We start from the raw sequence: 18,537 nt of genomic DNA, 5'->3' as shown, positions 1-18,537 counted from the left end.
CTGTCTGTCTCACTGAGGGGTGGGGGCTCTCTGGCTTCAGTGCAGAGTGTGTGAGAGTTCAATGTCAATTCCAAACAGTTGCGGGAGAAACACCAAATGCCTCTGTGGAGATTTCCACTGTCAGAGCCAAGACTCAAGGGGAGGAACAGCATGTTCTCGCTGCGACTCATCCTCACGGAGGCTGAAGGAGGGTCAGAGACGCTGACACTCCCCCGGCCAGGCTCATGCTACGATACGGCTGCTGTGAGCAACATTTGCACATCCTGTGTGTGTTTATAAACTGGACGTGGCTCGTTTTTAAGGCCGGCCAGCTCCCTCCTGCTCTGCTGGATTTCAGTTCCCACAGCCCGCTAGTGCTACAACACATGGCAAGACTAGCTTAAGGGTCTTCACCAGGCCTGTGTGTTATTGTTGGCATTGAATGAGAGTTAAATCAGAAATGACAAGAGTCAGAGGAGGGTGAGTAAAGAGGTCTGGAAAAGAAACATAGGAAAGAAAGTGGGAGTTAAGGTAGCAGGAAAGAATCCGCAGGAGTCATTGCATCATATCCTGCTTTCAACTATGAGGACAATGAAACAGGAAGGAAACAGGAGAAAGAAAAACAGCTAAGAGGGCTGAGGGGTCACTGGGATTCACATAATGCCATCTAGTGAGCGAGGAGGGGGCTACAGTCACTCTGAGAAAGGAGAAGCAAAAAGTATGACAAGGCAGTATTTCATGGTGCCATTCACAAAGCAGCAGGGCAAAGAGAAGCAGAGTGAAAACATTTAAAGGAGAAAGGGAGCGGCCTGGTGGAGGCGGTTCCCCGCTCGTTTAAGAGCTGGTAACACGGTCTCTGGAGTAAGGGACGATCATGGAACGCAGGGTTAAAGCCTTAAAGCCAATCAACTGAAGAGGCTAAACATCTAATGGATCTTAGAAACCCAGATTTTTTTTTTACAATGAGTAAAACATGGCAGATTGTGACTGGCTGATTTTCTCGTGGGTTGAACTAATGAAAAATCAAGGTTCTAGTCGGGCGCAGCTTCGGTTCCATCATCGTCCCGTGTTTCTAGAGTCCAGGAGAGAGGTACCTGTGGCGTGGGCCGCTCTCAGGGGGTCCTGGGTGGGCCTGACTACTTTTGCCTCGGGGCTGTGCCACGTAATGAGCAGGGAGGGGTAAAAGAAAGAAAACAATGTTTCAGTCAAGGGCAAATAAAGACAAAGCCTCCGATGAGAGAAAAAACAAATAAAGAGCCATAACATCGCTAGAGAAGGAATCATCAACAACCAAAGAGCAGCAACATAATCAATGACGGTGATTGACTTTCAGAACCAAGAAATCTGGCTTCTCAAGAATAAATCCTGAAAACTAAAGTTAAACAGACAAAGTTAAATGTGGTTCACAGCTGTTAGGATCGTCGTTAAACAGGAAAAATGAATTTCTTTTTTTTACATTTTTTTAACTTTAAATGAGATACAAACTAAGACGTTACCGAACAGTTTTGTCATGTGAAACGAAAAGCCAGGTTTTCTTGTAAGTTTTTGGCAGATCAACATGGTGGGCAGCAAAAAACATCTCAAAAAAGGGAGGGGTGGTGGGGGGGCAGCAACAGATCTTTACATGTACATGTTAGCAGAGCAGTTGAACAGGGGAAAACATTTGTCTTCACAATAAAAAATAAAGGTGTGGTCCAGTGGAAATATATGAGATGTCTACTTAGGGACTAGGGGGAGGTTGGCTATGGGGTTATTCAGCTGTCTTTACTGAGCAGAGAGGCTAGCCCCCCCTGCTGGACATTAAGAGGGAAAACATTACCAATCGTTTGCGACTTTGGACGGTGACCTCTGACGCAGGACCAGCCGATTGACTGATTTCTGATCTGCCAACAGGCAACGGTAAGCAATCCTGAAAAATAAAAGAGCAGCAGTCACTATGATATTCGAATCTAACAGAAACTGTTGCCAATGCAGAGCCAGGGTTTGTTATTTCAAAATAAAGTGACTCAACATTCAGCATTTTCTGACCTGCCGTGTGTCCATGACCCCCAGTCTCTTCTCCAAGCCCTCCAGGTCTGAGCTGACCTCTCTCAGGAGCAGCCTCAGCCGGTTCAGGATCACGTGCACTTTCTCCTGGGCCTCCAGACACTCGCTGCCCTGAGCCCGGATCTGCTCCGAGGCCTGCGACTGCAGCAGCAGAGTCTGAGGTTTGGCGTTGACGAGCAGCTGAGCCGACAGCTCCTGCAGAGACGACACCTTGTGCTGCGAGTCCAGCAGCTCACGCTTGATTTGCTGCAGGAAGATAAAATAATTTACATAAAAGTGATGAATATTAAAGCTGTAACAGTGGAGACAAAAAAAAAAAAACAACCCACACCACACAAACCTCGTGTTAGAGACATACCGTCAGTGTTTTGTGATGAGCTCGTAGTGTTTGGTGGTCCAGCTCAGGAGGGATGGGCACCACCTCGTTCCTCCTGCGGTCGATGTTCTCCAGCCACAGCAGCAGCCCGTGGCTCATCTCGTGGAACTCCTGAGGAGAACGAGGGCATCATTGACTCTGGGTACGTGGACCAGTTTTGGACACCGGGCTGTTTTTAATGTGCTACTTATCTCTTCCATCCTTTCTGTTCCAGTTCTTAATTTGGTCTAATTGTCGTTTGATTCAGGATTCATTGAGGAAACATATATTTTGATTTGTAAAACATGCTTAGCTGCAGAATTCTATTGATTCTTTATAAATCATGTCTGACATACATACACGGAAAGTCTATTTTTCTTATGATGTACAAAAATTGGTGCAACTGAGACTCATTTTGACACATTCCTGGTGTGTGTGTGATATTTTTCAGCACCTGGCACTGCATCAGCGCCCTCTGGAGCTCTTCCCTCCAGTCCTCCAGCGAGGTGCCGAGCCGATCCCAGCGTGCGTTCATCTCTTTCAGCCCGTCCCGCAACTCCCACGCCTCCTCAGAGTCGGGCTCTGATTGGAGGAAGTCCGCGCTGCTCAGATTGATGGACAAGACTTGTGACTTGTGGGCATCCATCCCCTTCAGCAGCTCCTGAAGGGACGAGGCAAGGAGGAGAGTACTCAATACAGCATCTACATGTGGGGTAAGAGGTTATTTATAATGATGCTGAACGGTGAACGAGGCCAGAATATGTGTGGCTACTACGAGGAAGCTGAGAATATATGAGGTGCCAACACACAAGAGTGCAGCAGGATTATGTTGAGGTGGCTGGGACACATTTGATGTACGTTATTAGGCTTCAGAGAGGTGTATTTATAGAATAGTGAGATCTTGCCTAATGCTGTACAGGCAGAAACAGCCGCACTAGGTATCAAAATGTGTGTGTGTGAGGGTGAGTGTTAAGGACATAACTGTCAGCACCCTGTATGTGAAGAAGTACATTATAAACAAGGCCACTGGGATCAAATTACTGCAGACAAACTGCACCTCATGTGCAGTTCCTGAAAGCTTACTGTTCCTGGACGCGCACAGGGGGAAAAAACCTGCACGAGCCAAAGATGATGAAAAACTGACGCATCAAAACTGATGGTTGCAATTTCCCAATGCGAGAAACCAAATCATCAGTTCATAATGGCATCAAAGAAAGGAAATTATTATGGCCTACAAATGAAAGTATACGTGAAAGCAATTATTGGGAACACTTTATATTAAGGGATTCACCTTTAACTCATTGTTTATGGCATTGAGGTGGTAGATCCCTCACCTTAGGGTGTTTTGAGAATGTTTTTTTCATTTCTGACACAGAAACTGACACAGACATGCAGAAAAACTGACCTTGAGCTTCTTGATTCTCTGTTGAATGGTGTGTATGTCAGTGCTGAGATTGAGCCCTCGTAGCTGGCTGAGTTCAGCCTCAGACTGGCCCAGCCAGGCCCTCATGGTCTGCAGATCTGAGATCAGCTGCTGCCACTGCTGCAGGTTCTGCTTGTGCCTGTGCTTCTCACTCAGGGACTGAGCCTGGATCAGCTCCCAGCGCTCAATCACACCTGGAGGGAAACAACCAGATCAGTCTAATGCAGCACACTCACAGCATTTACAGGAGGAGGTCATCTGTCTGTAGCCTCTGAAGATGATATATGTGTGTGTGTGTGTGTGTGTGTGTGTGTGTGTGTGTGTGTAACTGACCCTTTCCTTGAGTGTCTGTGCTGGTGGGGTTGGTGAGTCCTGGCAAGTCGTCCTCATCTTCAGTCAGCTCCCCCTCTGCTCTCTTCACTGCGTCTATACTGCCTCGACACTCTCCCATTAGACGCATCTGGAGGGATAATATGAGTTACATGTATTTAAATAGCACTTTTAAAAATGTTCGTTCTCTTTAAAACAAAATAATTCATGACTCACGTAGCCCATGTATGTGGAGTCGACGTCGGGGCTGGAGCTGTTGACAGTGGCCTCTCTCTGCTGGAGGTGGTATCTCCCTGCATCCAGAGCCTGATCCAGCTGTCTGAGACTGGCCTCCAGCTGGCCTGGCTCACCTGCACAGAGGCCACAACAGTGTCAAGACCAACTTTAAGGGTGAAGGTTTCAAAGACAAAGGTTTTCATCAGCATGCTGTTGGTACAGACTGATGTTGTGATGGCATGCATTAGTCTGAAATGCAAAATAACGGCAAGTCAAGGCAGAAAAGAAACACAGGTCAGTTTTTAACAATGATATTAGCTTTGAAATAAATGACAAAAAACCAACAGGTAAATAAAAATGCAATGGTTGAGATTAGCATTTAGTGGTCTGGACATCATCATGCAGTGATGCCATCTTTGTATTTTTCATATACAAAGATTTCTCTGGATGGTGGGTCATGCAGCCTGAATGATGCTTCCTTGTGTGGTAGTAAAATTCAGTTAAAAGAAGAGTGTTTTAGTTTGAGGCATGCTCTGCTATCTCATGCTTTGACACCAGAGGGCTGCAGTTTCCTACCAGCGGACGATTTCAATGTGTTCTCAGTCAGTTTTATATAGGCCTCTGGGCTCTCTGGGATAACTACATCTGGGAAGAAAGAGATACAACATACACTACTTATAACGTGGGCATGATTGTTACATGTTTGTGTCATAATTTGTTGTTTTATTATCTGTGATTGATCGTGGTAGATTGAGTGTCATGTTGTTTTTCACACTTGAGACAGAACAATGATTTATTAATATTTTGTCACCACTAAAACCTCCAGAACCTTTTCTACCCAGTGAGTTCTGTTAAACCTAAATATTCATTTCATTATAATAGTTAAAAAAAATACAAATAATCAAATGACTGTTGTTGGCATAATGTTAACAACACATTCATATTTGTGACTGATGACTGATCAGTCTGAATTTGATCAAATCTGATCAAAGACACTGGTAACACTTTCTTTTATTTGTCTGTAATTCCCTCATAATAACCATGGAAGTGACCTGGGGGAAAAAATTTTAATCTGGTTCCACTTATAGAGAAAAATAATGCTAAAAAACATTTTATGGCTACATCCACAAGCAATTAGCAAATCCCGATAATGTCATCCATTATAAAGTCAAGTAGTAAAGCTGGACTGACCTGACAGCACCGTGGCAGCCGTCCTCAGATACTCATCCTCCTCCTCTTGCCCTCTGCTCCTCTCCCTGTGGCCTCGTCCTCCCGGGCTCTCCAAACCTCTGCTCAGGTCGTAGTCGTGGTCCCACTCTAACGGGATGGAGTCCACGCTTGCCGGAGTGTCGCGTCCTGAGCGGTCTGCCCGGATGAGGGTGGTCGTACCGGAGGCTGGACGGCTGGATGCTCGGGGCAGAGAGGAGTCGCCCCACTGCAGCTCGGTGAGGTCTCCACCTTCCTCAATGTCCAGCTCTCTGTCTGAACCATCGAGCTCATCATCGGCCAGCTGGGAGGCAAGGACACAAAAATTTTATTAGAAGGAAAGACAGAATAATGCAAAATAACACAAAGAAATTTAAGGGCCAGACGCTGTGAAGGTTACAGAAGTTCAAAGTACGAGAGTGCAGTTTGTGAGGTATTGGGAGGTGAGTGCGTGTCTGTGCATATTAAACACAAGTGTGTATTGTGCTCCCCAGCAGCTGTCAGCGTGAAACTATGTTGGACACATGTTTTCACCATGTCACAGGTGGTGAAGGAGGACAGCTGCAGCGTAAATGTTGATATGTGTGTTTACAGACCACTTTGAGTTCACTGAGTCAACTGTCACAACATCGAGTCTCTGCACAGGAGACTCGATTAGCAGGAGACCAGATTCCCTTCAGTCTTTGCAAGCATCAAGAATAAATATCTCTTATTTACTTTCTGTGTTCTTAGATGACATTTCTGCGTGCTACCATGTGTCGTCTGTGCATCTGTACTCACAGGCAGTCGTGTGAGTTTCTTGTAGTATCTGTCGACTCGTCCGAAGACCTCCTGGCAGTATCTCTGCAGCTCCTCCAGCTCTTCCTCGATGACAGCTGCGTCCAGAGGTTCACTCTTCTCAATCAGAGCTTCACCCTGTCTGAACACTACCTCAATCTTCCCCGTGTTCAAATAGATTTCCTGCTGGAATGCCTGAGAAACACACGCATAGAAGGGGTCAGAGAAAAGGAGAACTGCATCCGAAAATAATATTAACAGATGGTTTGTACTAACACACAGAGTCTTACATCTCAGCTGTTGTGTGATCTAAGAACCAACACTCAAACATCCCGTCTGTCTTACCTTGAGCTGTTTTATCTTGGCCTGAACGTCACACTCAGAGAAGTGCTCTATGTTGGTCAGCTGGAGGTCCATCTCTGTCAGCCACACCAGGATGCTGTCTCGTGCCGTCTCAAACTCCTCTCTCTGGCTGATGAAGTGCTGAATGAACAGACATAGACAATTATAGAACTGGATATGGACTTAATATATTAAGAATCTGTCAGAACTAAAGGAAAGGAAAGGAAATCAGCTGTTAGACCCAAATCGCTTCAGTTGCATAACTAATTCTTGCAAACCTCAGTCACTGAGGCAACAATTTAAGGTTTGTTACCTTGAGTCTGCGAAGGATGGCGGCCACCCTCTTCTGCAGGTTATCCCATCGCCTGTTCCCATCATGCACCATTTCTCTGAGCCGGCAGGAGGAGTCGGTGCGGTTCTCCCGGGCCAGACGACGGTACTGTTTGTTGATGAGCTCCAGCTGGGTCAGGCACTCCTGCACCTGACGCTGGAAGGCCTGTGACAAAAACACACGCAGATTAAAGCTCTGAGTAGGACGTACTTTCCTGCAATTACTTCATGATTACTTTTTTATGTGCATGCAAAAATAGAATTGATCTGTAAGCCTATTTTTTGTTCTACAGTGACAAAGAAAACACTAATTAATAAGTGATCATTACATGTTAAAGTCAATCTATGTTTATCGAAATTGAACTTTCCAATCAGGCACAAACAGTGCAGATCCCAGGGGCCGAGGCCAGACAGTCAGCTAGCAGGAATGTGCACGTGCACAGTGATTGACTGCAGCAGCTGAGCAGACCAGTGCAGACGAGTTTGAGCAACATGACACTCTTCTCTTTTTTTTTTCTGTTTCCTCTGCCCTGCAGCGGCAGTCTCCATCTAGAGATTTATTTAGCTCTGATGGAAACAAACTTAATTTTGCATTGCATTTGGCTCTGTGGTTATTTTCCTCAGTTCTGTACGTACTCTGCTACTAATGCAATAATGTATACATGCACACACAGTGCAACTGCAGCTGTCATTTACTCCACCTTCTGATAATAAAAGTGAAATAGACACACCTCAAACTTTTTAAGCTCCTCTTTAGCGACAGTATACAGAACTCCAGAGGAGTTAGGCAGGGCTGCTGTCCTTTCCGAGGTCTTCAGCCAATCCTCAAACCTGGAGTAATCGTCCAGAAACTTCTGCCACAACCTCCACGTCTCCTCAATCCTGCACAGAAAAATCTCTCAGTAATGCCATGGGTACATTTACTTAAACATAAACATATGATTGTATGATTAGTACTAATATAATCAGTAGTACTATAGTGTACTGTGGAGGGTAATGGGATTTGGATGGCATCAAGTGCATTTGTATATATTTATCTAACATTGGATGGCCAACTATGTATGATTAAATGCAACTAAATTCAGTATTGCAGACTGAATTTATCCAACAGGCACTGACTTGAGTCTCCTCTCCATGGACATGGCGCAGATGTTCCTCCAGCGTCTGTCCAGCCCTCTGGTGGCCTGCTGGATGGAGTCGCACTCTGTCTCGGTGGAGCAGGCGTCGCAGTCGTGCAGCAGGACTTCACAGAGGTTCAGCACCGATGCCACACCAGTGCTGTGTTTCTCTATGTCCCTCTGCAGCTCCTACAAATCATTCAAAAATATGACTTGATTTTTGCAGCAAGGTCGTATGTACGACCCTGTCCCGCCTTCCCAGCTTTACTCCTGATGTGTTCATCTTCATGATTTATGACTGACAGCAAGCTCCGTCTATGCCTTAAATTAATTCATCAAATTTCTCGCAAAGTGAACAGGGGGATAGCAGTCAGTCTATTAAACTACAGTAAATGAACGTGTTGGCTAGCTCTGCAGCTGTGCAGAGGAAGGAGGTCAGTGGGGTCTCAGAATCCAGTCCACATTTAGAGTGGCATCTTGGCAGCAGGAAGAATACTGATACTGACTGTAGGCCAGTTTTAAACAAACAGCCAGAGATGTATGCATGAGTCATGCTGTGATTTCCTCATGTGGTTCAGAGTCACTCATTTCCACCAACTCAGTTTGAGTCATATTGTTCAGCTATTATTTAGTATAACAATGTACGTGTGCTTGTTTGTGTCTGTGAAGGTCAGAGTGTGCATACGTCTGGTAGTGTGTGTAAGAGAGGACGTTATTACCACATGTTGGTCAAATGTTGTAACATTGTTTTGCTCTTAACAGAGAACATGTCGGTTAATTTGCATTCCCCAAAATCCTGTAAACACATAAATAAAATTCTCTGCTTTGCGTTTCTGTAGCCCAGGTCTGTTTGCACGTGGTCCCACTTGCCTGCTGCTGGTTGAGTTTTCTCTGAATCTCCTGGTCGTCGCAGGTGTCGTAGACGATGGGCCTGGACAGCTCTGTCTCGATGTGAGCCAGCCAGGAGCGCAGGCTGCTCATGTTTTTATCTAACTGCTGCACCGCCACCAGGGTCTCCCTCAACTTCTTCACCCTGGTAGAACAACAGAGTCGGACAAGGAGTCAACACACTGGACAGCTATAAACACTGAGGCAGGCAGTGTGGTAAGGGAGGAATTTATTGACAGATTCCTGCTCAGTAAATAGAACAACAAACCATAATAATACGCTGTAAATGTAACTCATAAATCACTTTTTTTGATTGAAGGATATCAGAGGTGATACTAGTGTTAAAGGTGTGAAAATTCACCAGAGACATATTGAACACATCTGGTTGTGAATTTGATGTGCGCATTAAAAACCCCACAGAAAGCACTCTTTGGTAGCACCTGCACTACAGACACAAAATAAGAAATAGGATTCCATGTTCAGCTAAACAGAGCAGGAGAGTAATGTGGATATGAGGAGTATCATTCCAGACCAGCACAGATATTTTTGCTGGGAAGTGATGAATCCTCACTTAACCCTTCACAGCAACTGGGAACCATTTCAGATCTGCAAACGCCTGACATTTCCGAAGCCTTACCCCTGCAATCAATGATATGTGACACATGTTAAAGTAAGCCAACGTCCAACTCTTACAACAGTTTGTGGAGCCAGCTTCTATGCTCCACCCTGCAGAGCAATGCAAGCCTCACTGTCTCAACACAGACTCCATTAAGAATGAAGGTGGCAGCCATTCAATATTACATGAATAGATTAAATGGCTTAATCTGATAACAATAGACACATGTAGCAGCTCTAATGCAGTATGTGCTGCACACCTCTCATAATTCCCAAATTCCTAAACCTGCACAGCTGCACTGCATAAAGTCATGTTAATTTTGATGGGAATCATACAATGATACTATATCACGCTAACAGTGACATCCACACTCCTGCCATTGCTTGAATTGTATTGTACTTTCCTATGTGGCACTCTCCACCCTGTGCTGGAAACCCAAACTGATTAAAACAACTCTTATTTTCTCACTTACCCATGAAGCTAGACTGCTTAAAAGCTAAAATGTGCCCTTAATTACGGATCATTCAACTCCTCTCACAGCTGTAGCAAAAGCTGGTTAACAACACAACATAATCTATCCAAAAAGTGCAAGAAAAAATAAGCTTTGTGTGAAGAAAACTGCAGACTGTCGTTGCACGGTGCAATCTTAAAAAACAGCTTTAACATAAATTCTCAAGTTTTGTCCTGCCTGTTGACATCGCAGTCGCAATCCGGCAGATCCTCCTCGCTCGGGCATCCTGCCATATCATCCGTCCCTAAGTCCAAAACCATGGGGGTGCGGAAATCCCAAAGACAATGTTAACGTCAGGAAGCGTTATGGTGTCAATCCAAACACTCTTCTCTTTCGTCTGCGTGCTCCACATGGGACTTTCTCTAAACTCTGCCTGAGCAGGAGGGGAGCAGGTAGTGGTGGGGCGGCACAACTGTGACTTATCAACTGTTGCTCTCCAAGGTTAAAAAAAGAGAACCCCAAACAGGCCTGAGTGTATATATGTGTGTCTCTGTGTGTGTGTGTGAGAGAGTGACAAGTGCTGCTGTTTCTAAAAACAGACTTACAGTCAGAGGCATGTGCTGCAGAGCTGGCCTGTGTCGGAGTATCATACACCACATACACACAAAGGGAGCGTGAACGGAAACAAAGACTGGAGGCTCCATGCATGTGAGTAAACTTTGATGGACAATGCAAGAAGAAAAACAACAGGAAAAGCTTTCCAGTAATACATGTTTGCAGGAAACAGATCTTTGTTTGCTCAGAAAGTAAAAACTCCAGAATTGGTTGATCAATTAATCCACAAAAAACAATCTAAAGAAAACACTCCATCTTCAGATATTCTGTGCTCAGTGCCCGCTACGTACAAACTGCCTCTCCCGTTGCTTTCAGTAAAGGACGGATATGAGAGACAAAGAGAACGCAGCTGTCTGTATGAGGTCAGACGCTGTGGCTTTCTTCCAGTGCAGTCCCGGAGGGCAACAGCCGGAAGACAGCCGAGGGGGGCAGGAGGGTGAGCTGGAGTCAAAGTTTGGGTCAGGTCACTTTCAATTCATATTTCACATGTTTCATATTAAATCAACACAAAAATGAAGAAAGACTGCCATGGCCACTCTACACCCACTTCAAAGTGCATTTTGGGCTCAACTGGACTGGTTCCAACTCTGGTAAGACAAAGTGTCCAGAGTGCCAAAAAGGTAGATGGAGACAAAAGAGGAGAGTCGAGGAGAGGTGAGGAATGTGACCTCTCTCTCTGCTCCACTCAGCGGAGGCCCCGCCGACACCCGCAAGAAACTCAGGAAATGCCTCAGCGGCATTGTGGGAAAATGAATTCCCCAACATGTGTGCTGGAGTGTCAGGAAGGATACCATGGTAACGAATCGAGGCCAAGGCGTGCCTTCACTAATAAAAACCTTCTCCGCGAGGAGTGATGCAGAGTGGGATGTGTGTAATTAAGAGGATGCGTGGTGACAAAGTTTCCTCCCTCTTTTCATCTAAAAATGATACTGTGAGGACTCATCTCTAGTTGTTCTACTACACACATTTTTACACTTTTTAAAGGTTACTTGTGTCCTTGTATCCACCCAGCTGATGTTATCTGTACTATTATAGACTTAGCCTTTACAGAACCCACTCAAACTCTAGTATCAAACCACTCTCCACCTGTTCTTGAGAGTTTTGTGCACTCACCTGGCAGCGATGAGGTCCAGCAGGTGTTGCCAGCGCTCGCTGACTTTGCTGAGTTTGTGCTGGATCTCGGCCGCCTTGCTGTCTTGGCTGGCCCTGGCCAGGCGCTCACCCATAACCTGCAGCTGCTGCTTGTTCTCCTGAGCTACACTGATCTCCTCCTGGTAGTCCTGGGAGAGAGACACCAAGCAGGTTAACACAGGGTGGTCTGAGTGTGGTGTATGGTGTATGTGTGTCTCCATGCGAGTAAGGACAACCGAACACTGTGACCTTGGCTGTCCTGAGTGCATTTCTGCATGCACAGATGTGTTGATTAATTTTTATCCGTGTGCATTTCAGGTATGTTTTTTGGTAAGACTACGTGCTGAAATCACCTTTCGCAGCTTTTCGATCATCTCTTCAATGCTGATGTCTCCATTCTGAGAGACCTTGCTCTCCATCTGCGTGAGCCACTCACACAGCTCCTTGTTCTTCTCATTGAACACTGCCCACTCATTTAACTTCTCGCTCACCTGCTGCCTGCGCAGGGAAAGCTGGGGGGACAAAGGGGAGGACGGAGGGGGATTTGTGGGACGACAGGTGAAAGGGAGAAGGAATGCAGAGGGATGATGACAAAGAGTCAAAACATAAAAAAAACGTGACAATTTGGTGGTTTAGTAGCAGAGAAAGACCATAGCAGAAGAGGAAGATAAACTCAAAGGGCCTGATTGCAAACACCTACACATGCAGCAACCAGAAAATGTCTGGTGCTGCTAATTCTTCTAATCTTCTCTCAAACTTGCCCCTCAAACACCCCTCCACAATAATACACAGCTCACTGTAACACTATTGGTTGTGTGAGGCCTGAAGTGTTAGCCATGGGTATGGAAAGTTAGCCACAGCTGAAGTCTCATTCTGTCAAATGTACCACAGCTGTTAACAGTGTCTATCTTCAGCAGTGATTAAGTACTGCGTGAAAATATGTAGTGTGTACAGGTAATAATTAATTTAGATAAGGTCTCTCTTTATCTTACCACTTCATTTTCATGTCCTCTGAATGCGTCAACTAACTGGGTTATGCTGAGGGCGTAAGCTAAATCCACCAAGTGAGGAGATACTCCAGGGTGTAACAAAACCACAATTAGCACTGAAAGCACTTTGAAACACACAAGAAAAAAAACTTATGGTCATGTGGACTGTGTGAATGTACCTGGTGGCAGACCTCCTCCCACTGGCACTGGAGCAGCTGGAGGCGTTCCTGTAGGACTGTGATGTCATCTGCACTGACCACACCCTCTAAGGAGTCCCTTAGCAGGAACAAGGAAGTGAGGTCATCTGTCCAGCCTTCCACACTGCTCTCCAACTCCTGCATCCACATGACATGACAAGCGATGATTTACAGCACACAGAGAGGCGATCCATTCATAAATGCACAGACAGACTCAGGCGAGCTTGTTAAGACTGATTTTCCTCCTCCTAACCAGCAGCCACAGTCAAACAGAGCAGGAAATCACAGCAGCACTACTGAAGCTCAACTGCAGCTGCTGCACCCTTAGAAACAGTGACGAGGAAAAAGCAAACTGACAACGAATATTACAGCAAGACATGAAAGAGATTAACTGTCTTAGCATAAAATAGCATAAAAATAACAGTAACACATTACACTCAGTGTAAACAAAGCAGCTACATTCAAGGTTAAAGGCAGGATAAGGTACCAGATCCATCTAACCTTGCATCTCCTCTTCCTCCGTCACTGTGACGGTTTTGCTGCGATGTAATCATTTGTGGACCCGGAGAATGTCTCCACAAAAGGAAGCACACACACACACACACACACACACACATAAATACACCCCCACTGCCAACAGGGATGCTCGCTCTCCCTCTCTCATGCGCACACCACCTCTCTCTCTCTCTCCTTCTCTCTCTCCCCACCCCCTCTCTCCTCAGCTGATGCTACTCTCACAGACCTCCCTCCTCCCTGAGGAGGACGTGCCATGCATGAAACACGACTGCATACGGTGTCCAGCAGCTCACACAAACTGCAAATGATCATGGTGTGAATTTACACACAAGACCAAACAAGGGAAATCAGAGCATCTCTGTTTGCTCATCCCAGCAGCACCCTCGCTGTATTTCAGCCTCAGCCACATGAAGATTTCTTTATGAACACAGGCTTTTTTTCTTAATGAAAACAGAAATCACATTATATGTAAGTCTACCAAAATAACAAGCATCATCTTTTATAAAGAACATAAAGACTTGAGATGCTATGCCCATGCAGGACAATAAAATATACCAATATACCAAGAGTCTGGAAACCAAACAAACAAGGACAAATAATGAGACAGCAGCTGATAGATAAACTCTTTTGGCTCCCAGTCTGTCTGTTTATCTGTTTGTCCTCGCAGCCAGATTAAAGAGTGAGGACAAGCCTGTGTGTGTGTGTGTGTGTGTGTGTGTGTGTGTGTGTGTGTGTGTGCATCTGTGCGTGCGTGCGTGTGTGTGTGTGTGTGACAGAGAGAGACAGACCAATAGAGACAGTGAGAGTAAGCATGTGTATATAATGAGAGAATGAAGGACATTGCATAAGAGCAAAAAATTTACCTGGAAGGAAGAAACAATTTGAATGTGTGTGTGCGTGTGTGTGTGTGTGTGTGTGCGTGAGAGAGAGACTATTATTACAATGTGTATTAGATTCTCCTCACCTTGCATCTGATTTGCTCTGAGTGTAGCTCCTCGTGGTGGTCAGGCAAGGGCACAGACAGCTTCCTCTTGAAGGCTCTCAGCTTCTCCAGTGATGCATTTATGCCCTTCTCACAACGCTCCCAGTTCTACACACAAACACAAACAGTAAGAATTAGAGCATAAACGCACACACATGTGCACTCAAAGACACTGCACAGCCTGCAGATCTTCTCGTACTCTGGGAGGTTGCTATAAATTCCTCCTGCAGCTGCAGCAGAAGCATCAGTACGGGTACGCTGCAGAATACACAATCATAAATTCACAGGCATACATACACATGCGTGCGCACACACAGACACACACACACACACACACACACATCAACCAAAGGCTGAAGTCAAGCCACATCAATTATCATGCTGTCAACAGCCCACTGAGCTCTCACCCTCCCTACCATAAGACAGAGTGACTCAGCAAAAATCCAGCAGCCAGAAAAGAGAATTAACACAGCTTCATGACAAAAGAGGGAGGTTCTGCTCCAAAGGGCGCAGATTACAGCTATTTTTGGAGTCTGAGTAACGGTCCAGTTCAGGATAAAACAGGGTAATATTTGGTAAGGAGTGCTGCAGCAAAGTGGCATATCTGAAGCAAGAGTCACGGTTAAAGAACAGCCAGGGTAGGACTAGAATAGCTACAGTATCTGCTCTCTAAACCAAGGAGCACTGAGAGAGTAAATAAGATTGCAGGAGAATAAGTTTAAGAGAAAGGCAGATGAATCTTTTAAACTGCGTCACTCTGCCCCATTCACAACAGGCCACCATCACAGCCTGTAAAATCTGCCTTGCAGGGTTCAAATCACTACGGCTCACTGCACAGTGTCTGCACTTTGCATGTGTGTGTGCTGCCCTGGGCTGGACCGCTTTTATCTCTGTGCATTTTGTGCCATTGTGTAATGTTTGAGTGTGAAGGAGTGTAAGCAGATGCTTAGCAATTAATCTGGGCACAGAAGTGAGTGCGCTCCATCTCTGTCCTTCACTTCTTTGCAGGACTAAAAGTGCAGCGTTGCATAATTCATGTGATAACCTGGTTTTGCTGTCCCACTTGTGTACAATCGGCTGGACTCATTAAGGGCTCGGATGCCCTTTAGCATCCTTCAAAACACCTTTATGCTGCAGCATGTTAGAGACACAGCTCCTAGCTTAGCTTCAACATGCACTGTGCTCACATGAGGCTTTCACCTGCAATAGTACAGGATGTCACATTATCACTGATCAGTAATCTTTTTAGGTACAATGTTTGTTTAATGGTCTGAAATCTACTTTTCTAAAGCTGCATGCACATAAAGCAGTGACTGGAAATAATCAGATAAAACACTACAGTCTGTATGTTATTTACATGACTTTTAGCTCAGACAGGAAAGGGCTAAGAGCGTAACAAGAAAGGAGTAAAAAAAAAGAAGATTTGTTCACTATTATTCCAGGTGTAGCTTTGTCTGACCTTGAGCAAGCCGTGCAGCTCCCTCCTCTGCTGGTCCAGGCGGTGGTGGGCGTGCCTCCACCTCTCTTGAATCTCCATGAGCTCTGTCTGCAGGGTGGACTCAGCCCTGGCGTCAGCTGACAGCAGCAGGCTCCTGCCGGCCTCCACCGTCAGGATGTAGCCTCCCTGCTGCCTCTGGAGCACTCGCTCCCTCAGCTGGAGGAGCGGAGACAGGGACAGTGGGCAGAGGGAGCACAGGTTAACTAAGGGAATCTAAGGTTGGAGGAGGGGTGAGGGTTTATTAGTGGGAGGTTTAGATTTTCTTAGATCAATTTGGTGTTTAATAAAAGTACTTTTTAAATAGGATATATGTTTATAAAGGCTGGAAAGGGTAGATTTGAAAAAATGAAGCTCTGCAGCATTTAAATGAGCTCAGTCTCCTTCCAGTGACCTCATAAATGATGCAAACTTTTTAAACAAGCTTTATGAGAAAATAATTAGCTCAGGGCAAAGTGGGAGTGTCAGAGACTGAAGCCACCACCAGCCTCATCCATCTGCTACATACTTGAAATTCATTTTAATCAGAATTGTGATTTGCAGAGACAATAAAGCGTAAATATTTCAGAGATGATTAGAAATTTGAATGAGCTGATGATTGAAGGACTTTGAAAGCTCCTCCATAGTGTTGTAACCCACCTGTATCTGATCTAACAGGTTTCTGGCCTGCTGCAGGGCGACTGGTTCCCCTTGCTGATGAACATCTGGATCACGGGTCACTTCTTGAAGCCACTGCAGCAGCTTCTCTGCCATCTCGCGGTAGTTCTGCCACTGGCGGACCAGACTATCAATAATGCCCCTTCGCTGCTGCGCCCGCCTTACTACACCCTGCCACTGATTGCTTAGCAAGGCCAGCTTCACACTGAAGTCATCTCTGTCAGGATGACATGAATGAAAAGAGCATGTAAGCTTCTCACAACTGTATCCCCTGTATTATTCTTGAGATAGGTAAAATTGTTTGTATGACTGAGTTCTTACCTGTCGTCCATTTGTCCCTGGTCCAACATATGATGTCCATCACTGATGATGGAGTAGAGAATCTGTTGCCTGCTAAACATCTCCGCCTGGAACAACTGCAAGTACACAGATTCATATCAGTAACAACAATGCACATGCAAAGACAGACATTCGTCCTCTAATGCTTCTCTGACCTCATGGTCTCTCTGCTGCTCCAGCAGACTCTGGTAGTTGCCTGAGATCTCAGCAGCCAGCTTCTGCTCAGTCTGAGACAGAAAGTCCATCCACGCCTCACATTTCTGGAGGAAACTCTGCTGCTGGAGCGACACTGCCTGCAGTTTACTGGAGAGGGACAGTGGAACAAAAACCACTTTAACATAGAGGAAAATTAGAGCCAATTCATCATTAAAAAAAACTGTCACTACTAACTTTAAGAAGTATATTATTTTCATACAAAAAGAGACGTGGAGGAAACATTCAAAAGACAGTTCACTTGCTTTTGTTACGCTGAAGATGAAAGTTAAATGAATTCTTTTATGTTTCAAGGACAAACAGATTAATTCATGTTATTTCAAAAATACAGTTTCTCATATTTATTTTGGTGGGTGTTTGACTTTCACTGTATGTTCAAAGTTTACACTGCTACAACAGACAAGCGAAGGTGGAGAGTTTGAGTTACCTGAACCTCTCGGTGAGGTGAGCGGAGTGAGTGGCCCAGGCTCTGTTGAGACCCTGCAGCCGTTTAACATCTCTGTCACTGACTGGCAGTCTGTACACCAACTCGTTAACACGCTCCAGGTCTGGAGACAGACTGCTCAGCTTCAGCAGGTGAGCCTGGGGAACAGAGAATTACATAAATTCAGTAGGTTGAATTTACACAGATGACCAGTCTTCTCTGTGAAGAAGCACCAAATGTTGAAACACAGATAACACAACAATAACCAGACAGCAGCGTTTCTCATACCTTCAGTTTTTCCATACACGCCTGGACCACAGTGAGGTCCGGTGAGCCCACTGGGTCAGACTCCTTCAGCACCTCCTCAGCCTCCTCAGCCTCGCGGATTAGTACATCCAACTGTTCTCTGAAACCCTCGCAGGCCTGAGATCCAGACTACAAACAATCGGACAGACAGTCAGAATACAGAAGTGATGGCCTCCCAGTCATATCCACCTTTTCATATAACGGGGCAGGAAACAATGTATGTCATGAGGCCCATGCCCACTAATCCCTACTATCCTAACCTGCAGTGCTTCCTGCTGCCTGTGGAGGGCATGCTCCAGTGTTGCTAGGTGATGTGAGAGTGACAAGTGGTCGGACTGGAGGGCTGCTGAGGAGGAGGCGTCAACTTGGCTCTTCAGCTGTTCCCCTAAAGCCTGCAGCTGCTGGAGGGACTGCTGCACTGAGGCCTGGTCACCAAGGCAAGCCTGCATGAGTTAAGTCATCAGAGGGAGGCAGATTAGGGACAGAGGAGCTGAATGTTTAGTCAGAGAAAGTCATGGTTTATACACTAACAGCAGCGGGACAACAGGACTGCATATTCAATGCATCAGACACAGCGGGCAAAGAGGAGTTTGTAA

General features: G+C 45.6%; 1 protein-coding gene across 5 annotated transcripts in view; it reads right to left on the bottom strand.

The window, feature by feature from the left end:
* Positions 1-18,537, bottom strand: part of syne1a (spectrin repeat containing, nuclear envelope 1a) — a 121,869-nt gene that overhangs the window by 2,095 nt on the left and 101,237 nt on the right. For all 5 annotated transcript variants that reach the window (XM_076755671.1, XM_076755669.1, XM_076755673.1 and 2 more), the window contains 27 exons: positions 18,202-18,384; positions 17,924-18,070; positions 17,639-17,793; positions 17,154-17,301; positions 16,981-17,075; positions 16,642-16,876; positions 15,967-16,161; positions 14,490-14,615; positions 12,992-13,147; positions 12,177-12,335; positions 11,806-11,972; positions 8,993-9,155; positions 8,124-8,311; positions 7,736-7,886; positions 6,988-7,170; positions 6,678-6,815; positions 6,336-6,527; positions 5,541-5,859; positions 4,926-4,994; positions 4,350-4,483; positions 4,137-4,263; positions 3,786-3,997; positions 2,835-3,041; positions 2,384-2,512; positions 2,008-2,271; positions 1,799-1,888; positions 1,074-1,132 (listed from right to left, as the gene is read on the bottom strand). In XM_076755671.1, the coding sequence (XP_076611786.1) occupies positions 1,074-1,132; positions 1,799-1,888; positions 2,008-2,271; positions 2,384-2,512; positions 2,835-3,041; positions 3,786-3,997; positions 4,137-4,263; positions 4,350-4,483; positions 4,926-4,994; positions 5,541-5,859; positions 6,336-6,527; positions 6,678-6,815; positions 6,988-7,170; positions 7,736-7,886; positions 8,124-8,311; positions 8,993-9,155; positions 11,806-11,972; positions 12,177-12,335; positions 12,992-13,147; positions 14,490-14,615; positions 15,967-16,161; positions 16,642-16,876; positions 16,981-17,075; positions 17,154-17,301; positions 17,639-17,793; positions 17,924-18,070; positions 18,202-18,384 (4,391 nt within the window). The remainder of the gene's footprint in view (positions 1-1,073; positions 1,133-1,798; positions 1,889-2,007; positions 2,272-2,383; positions 2,513-2,834; positions 3,042-3,785; positions 3,998-4,136; positions 4,264-4,349; positions 4,484-4,925; positions 4,995-5,540; positions 5,860-6,335; positions 6,528-6,677; positions 6,816-6,987; positions 7,171-7,735; positions 7,887-8,123; positions 8,312-8,992; positions 9,156-11,805; positions 11,973-12,176; positions 12,336-12,991; positions 13,148-14,489; positions 14,616-15,966; positions 16,162-16,641; positions 16,877-16,980; positions 17,076-17,153; positions 17,302-17,638; positions 17,794-17,923; positions 18,071-18,201; positions 18,385-18,537) is intronic.

The sequence above is a fragment of the Chaetodon auriga genome, chromosome 18 (assembly GCF_051107435.1).
Source record: "Chaetodon auriga isolate fChaAug3 chromosome 18, fChaAug3.hap1, whole genome shotgun sequence".
Classification (NCBI taxonomy): domain Eukaryota; kingdom Metazoa; phylum Chordata; class Actinopteri; order Chaetodontiformes; family Chaetodontidae; genus Chaetodon; species Chaetodon auriga.
The sequence above is the reverse complement of the archived record's forward strand: the minus strand, read 5'-3'. Positions and strand labels throughout refer to the sequence as shown.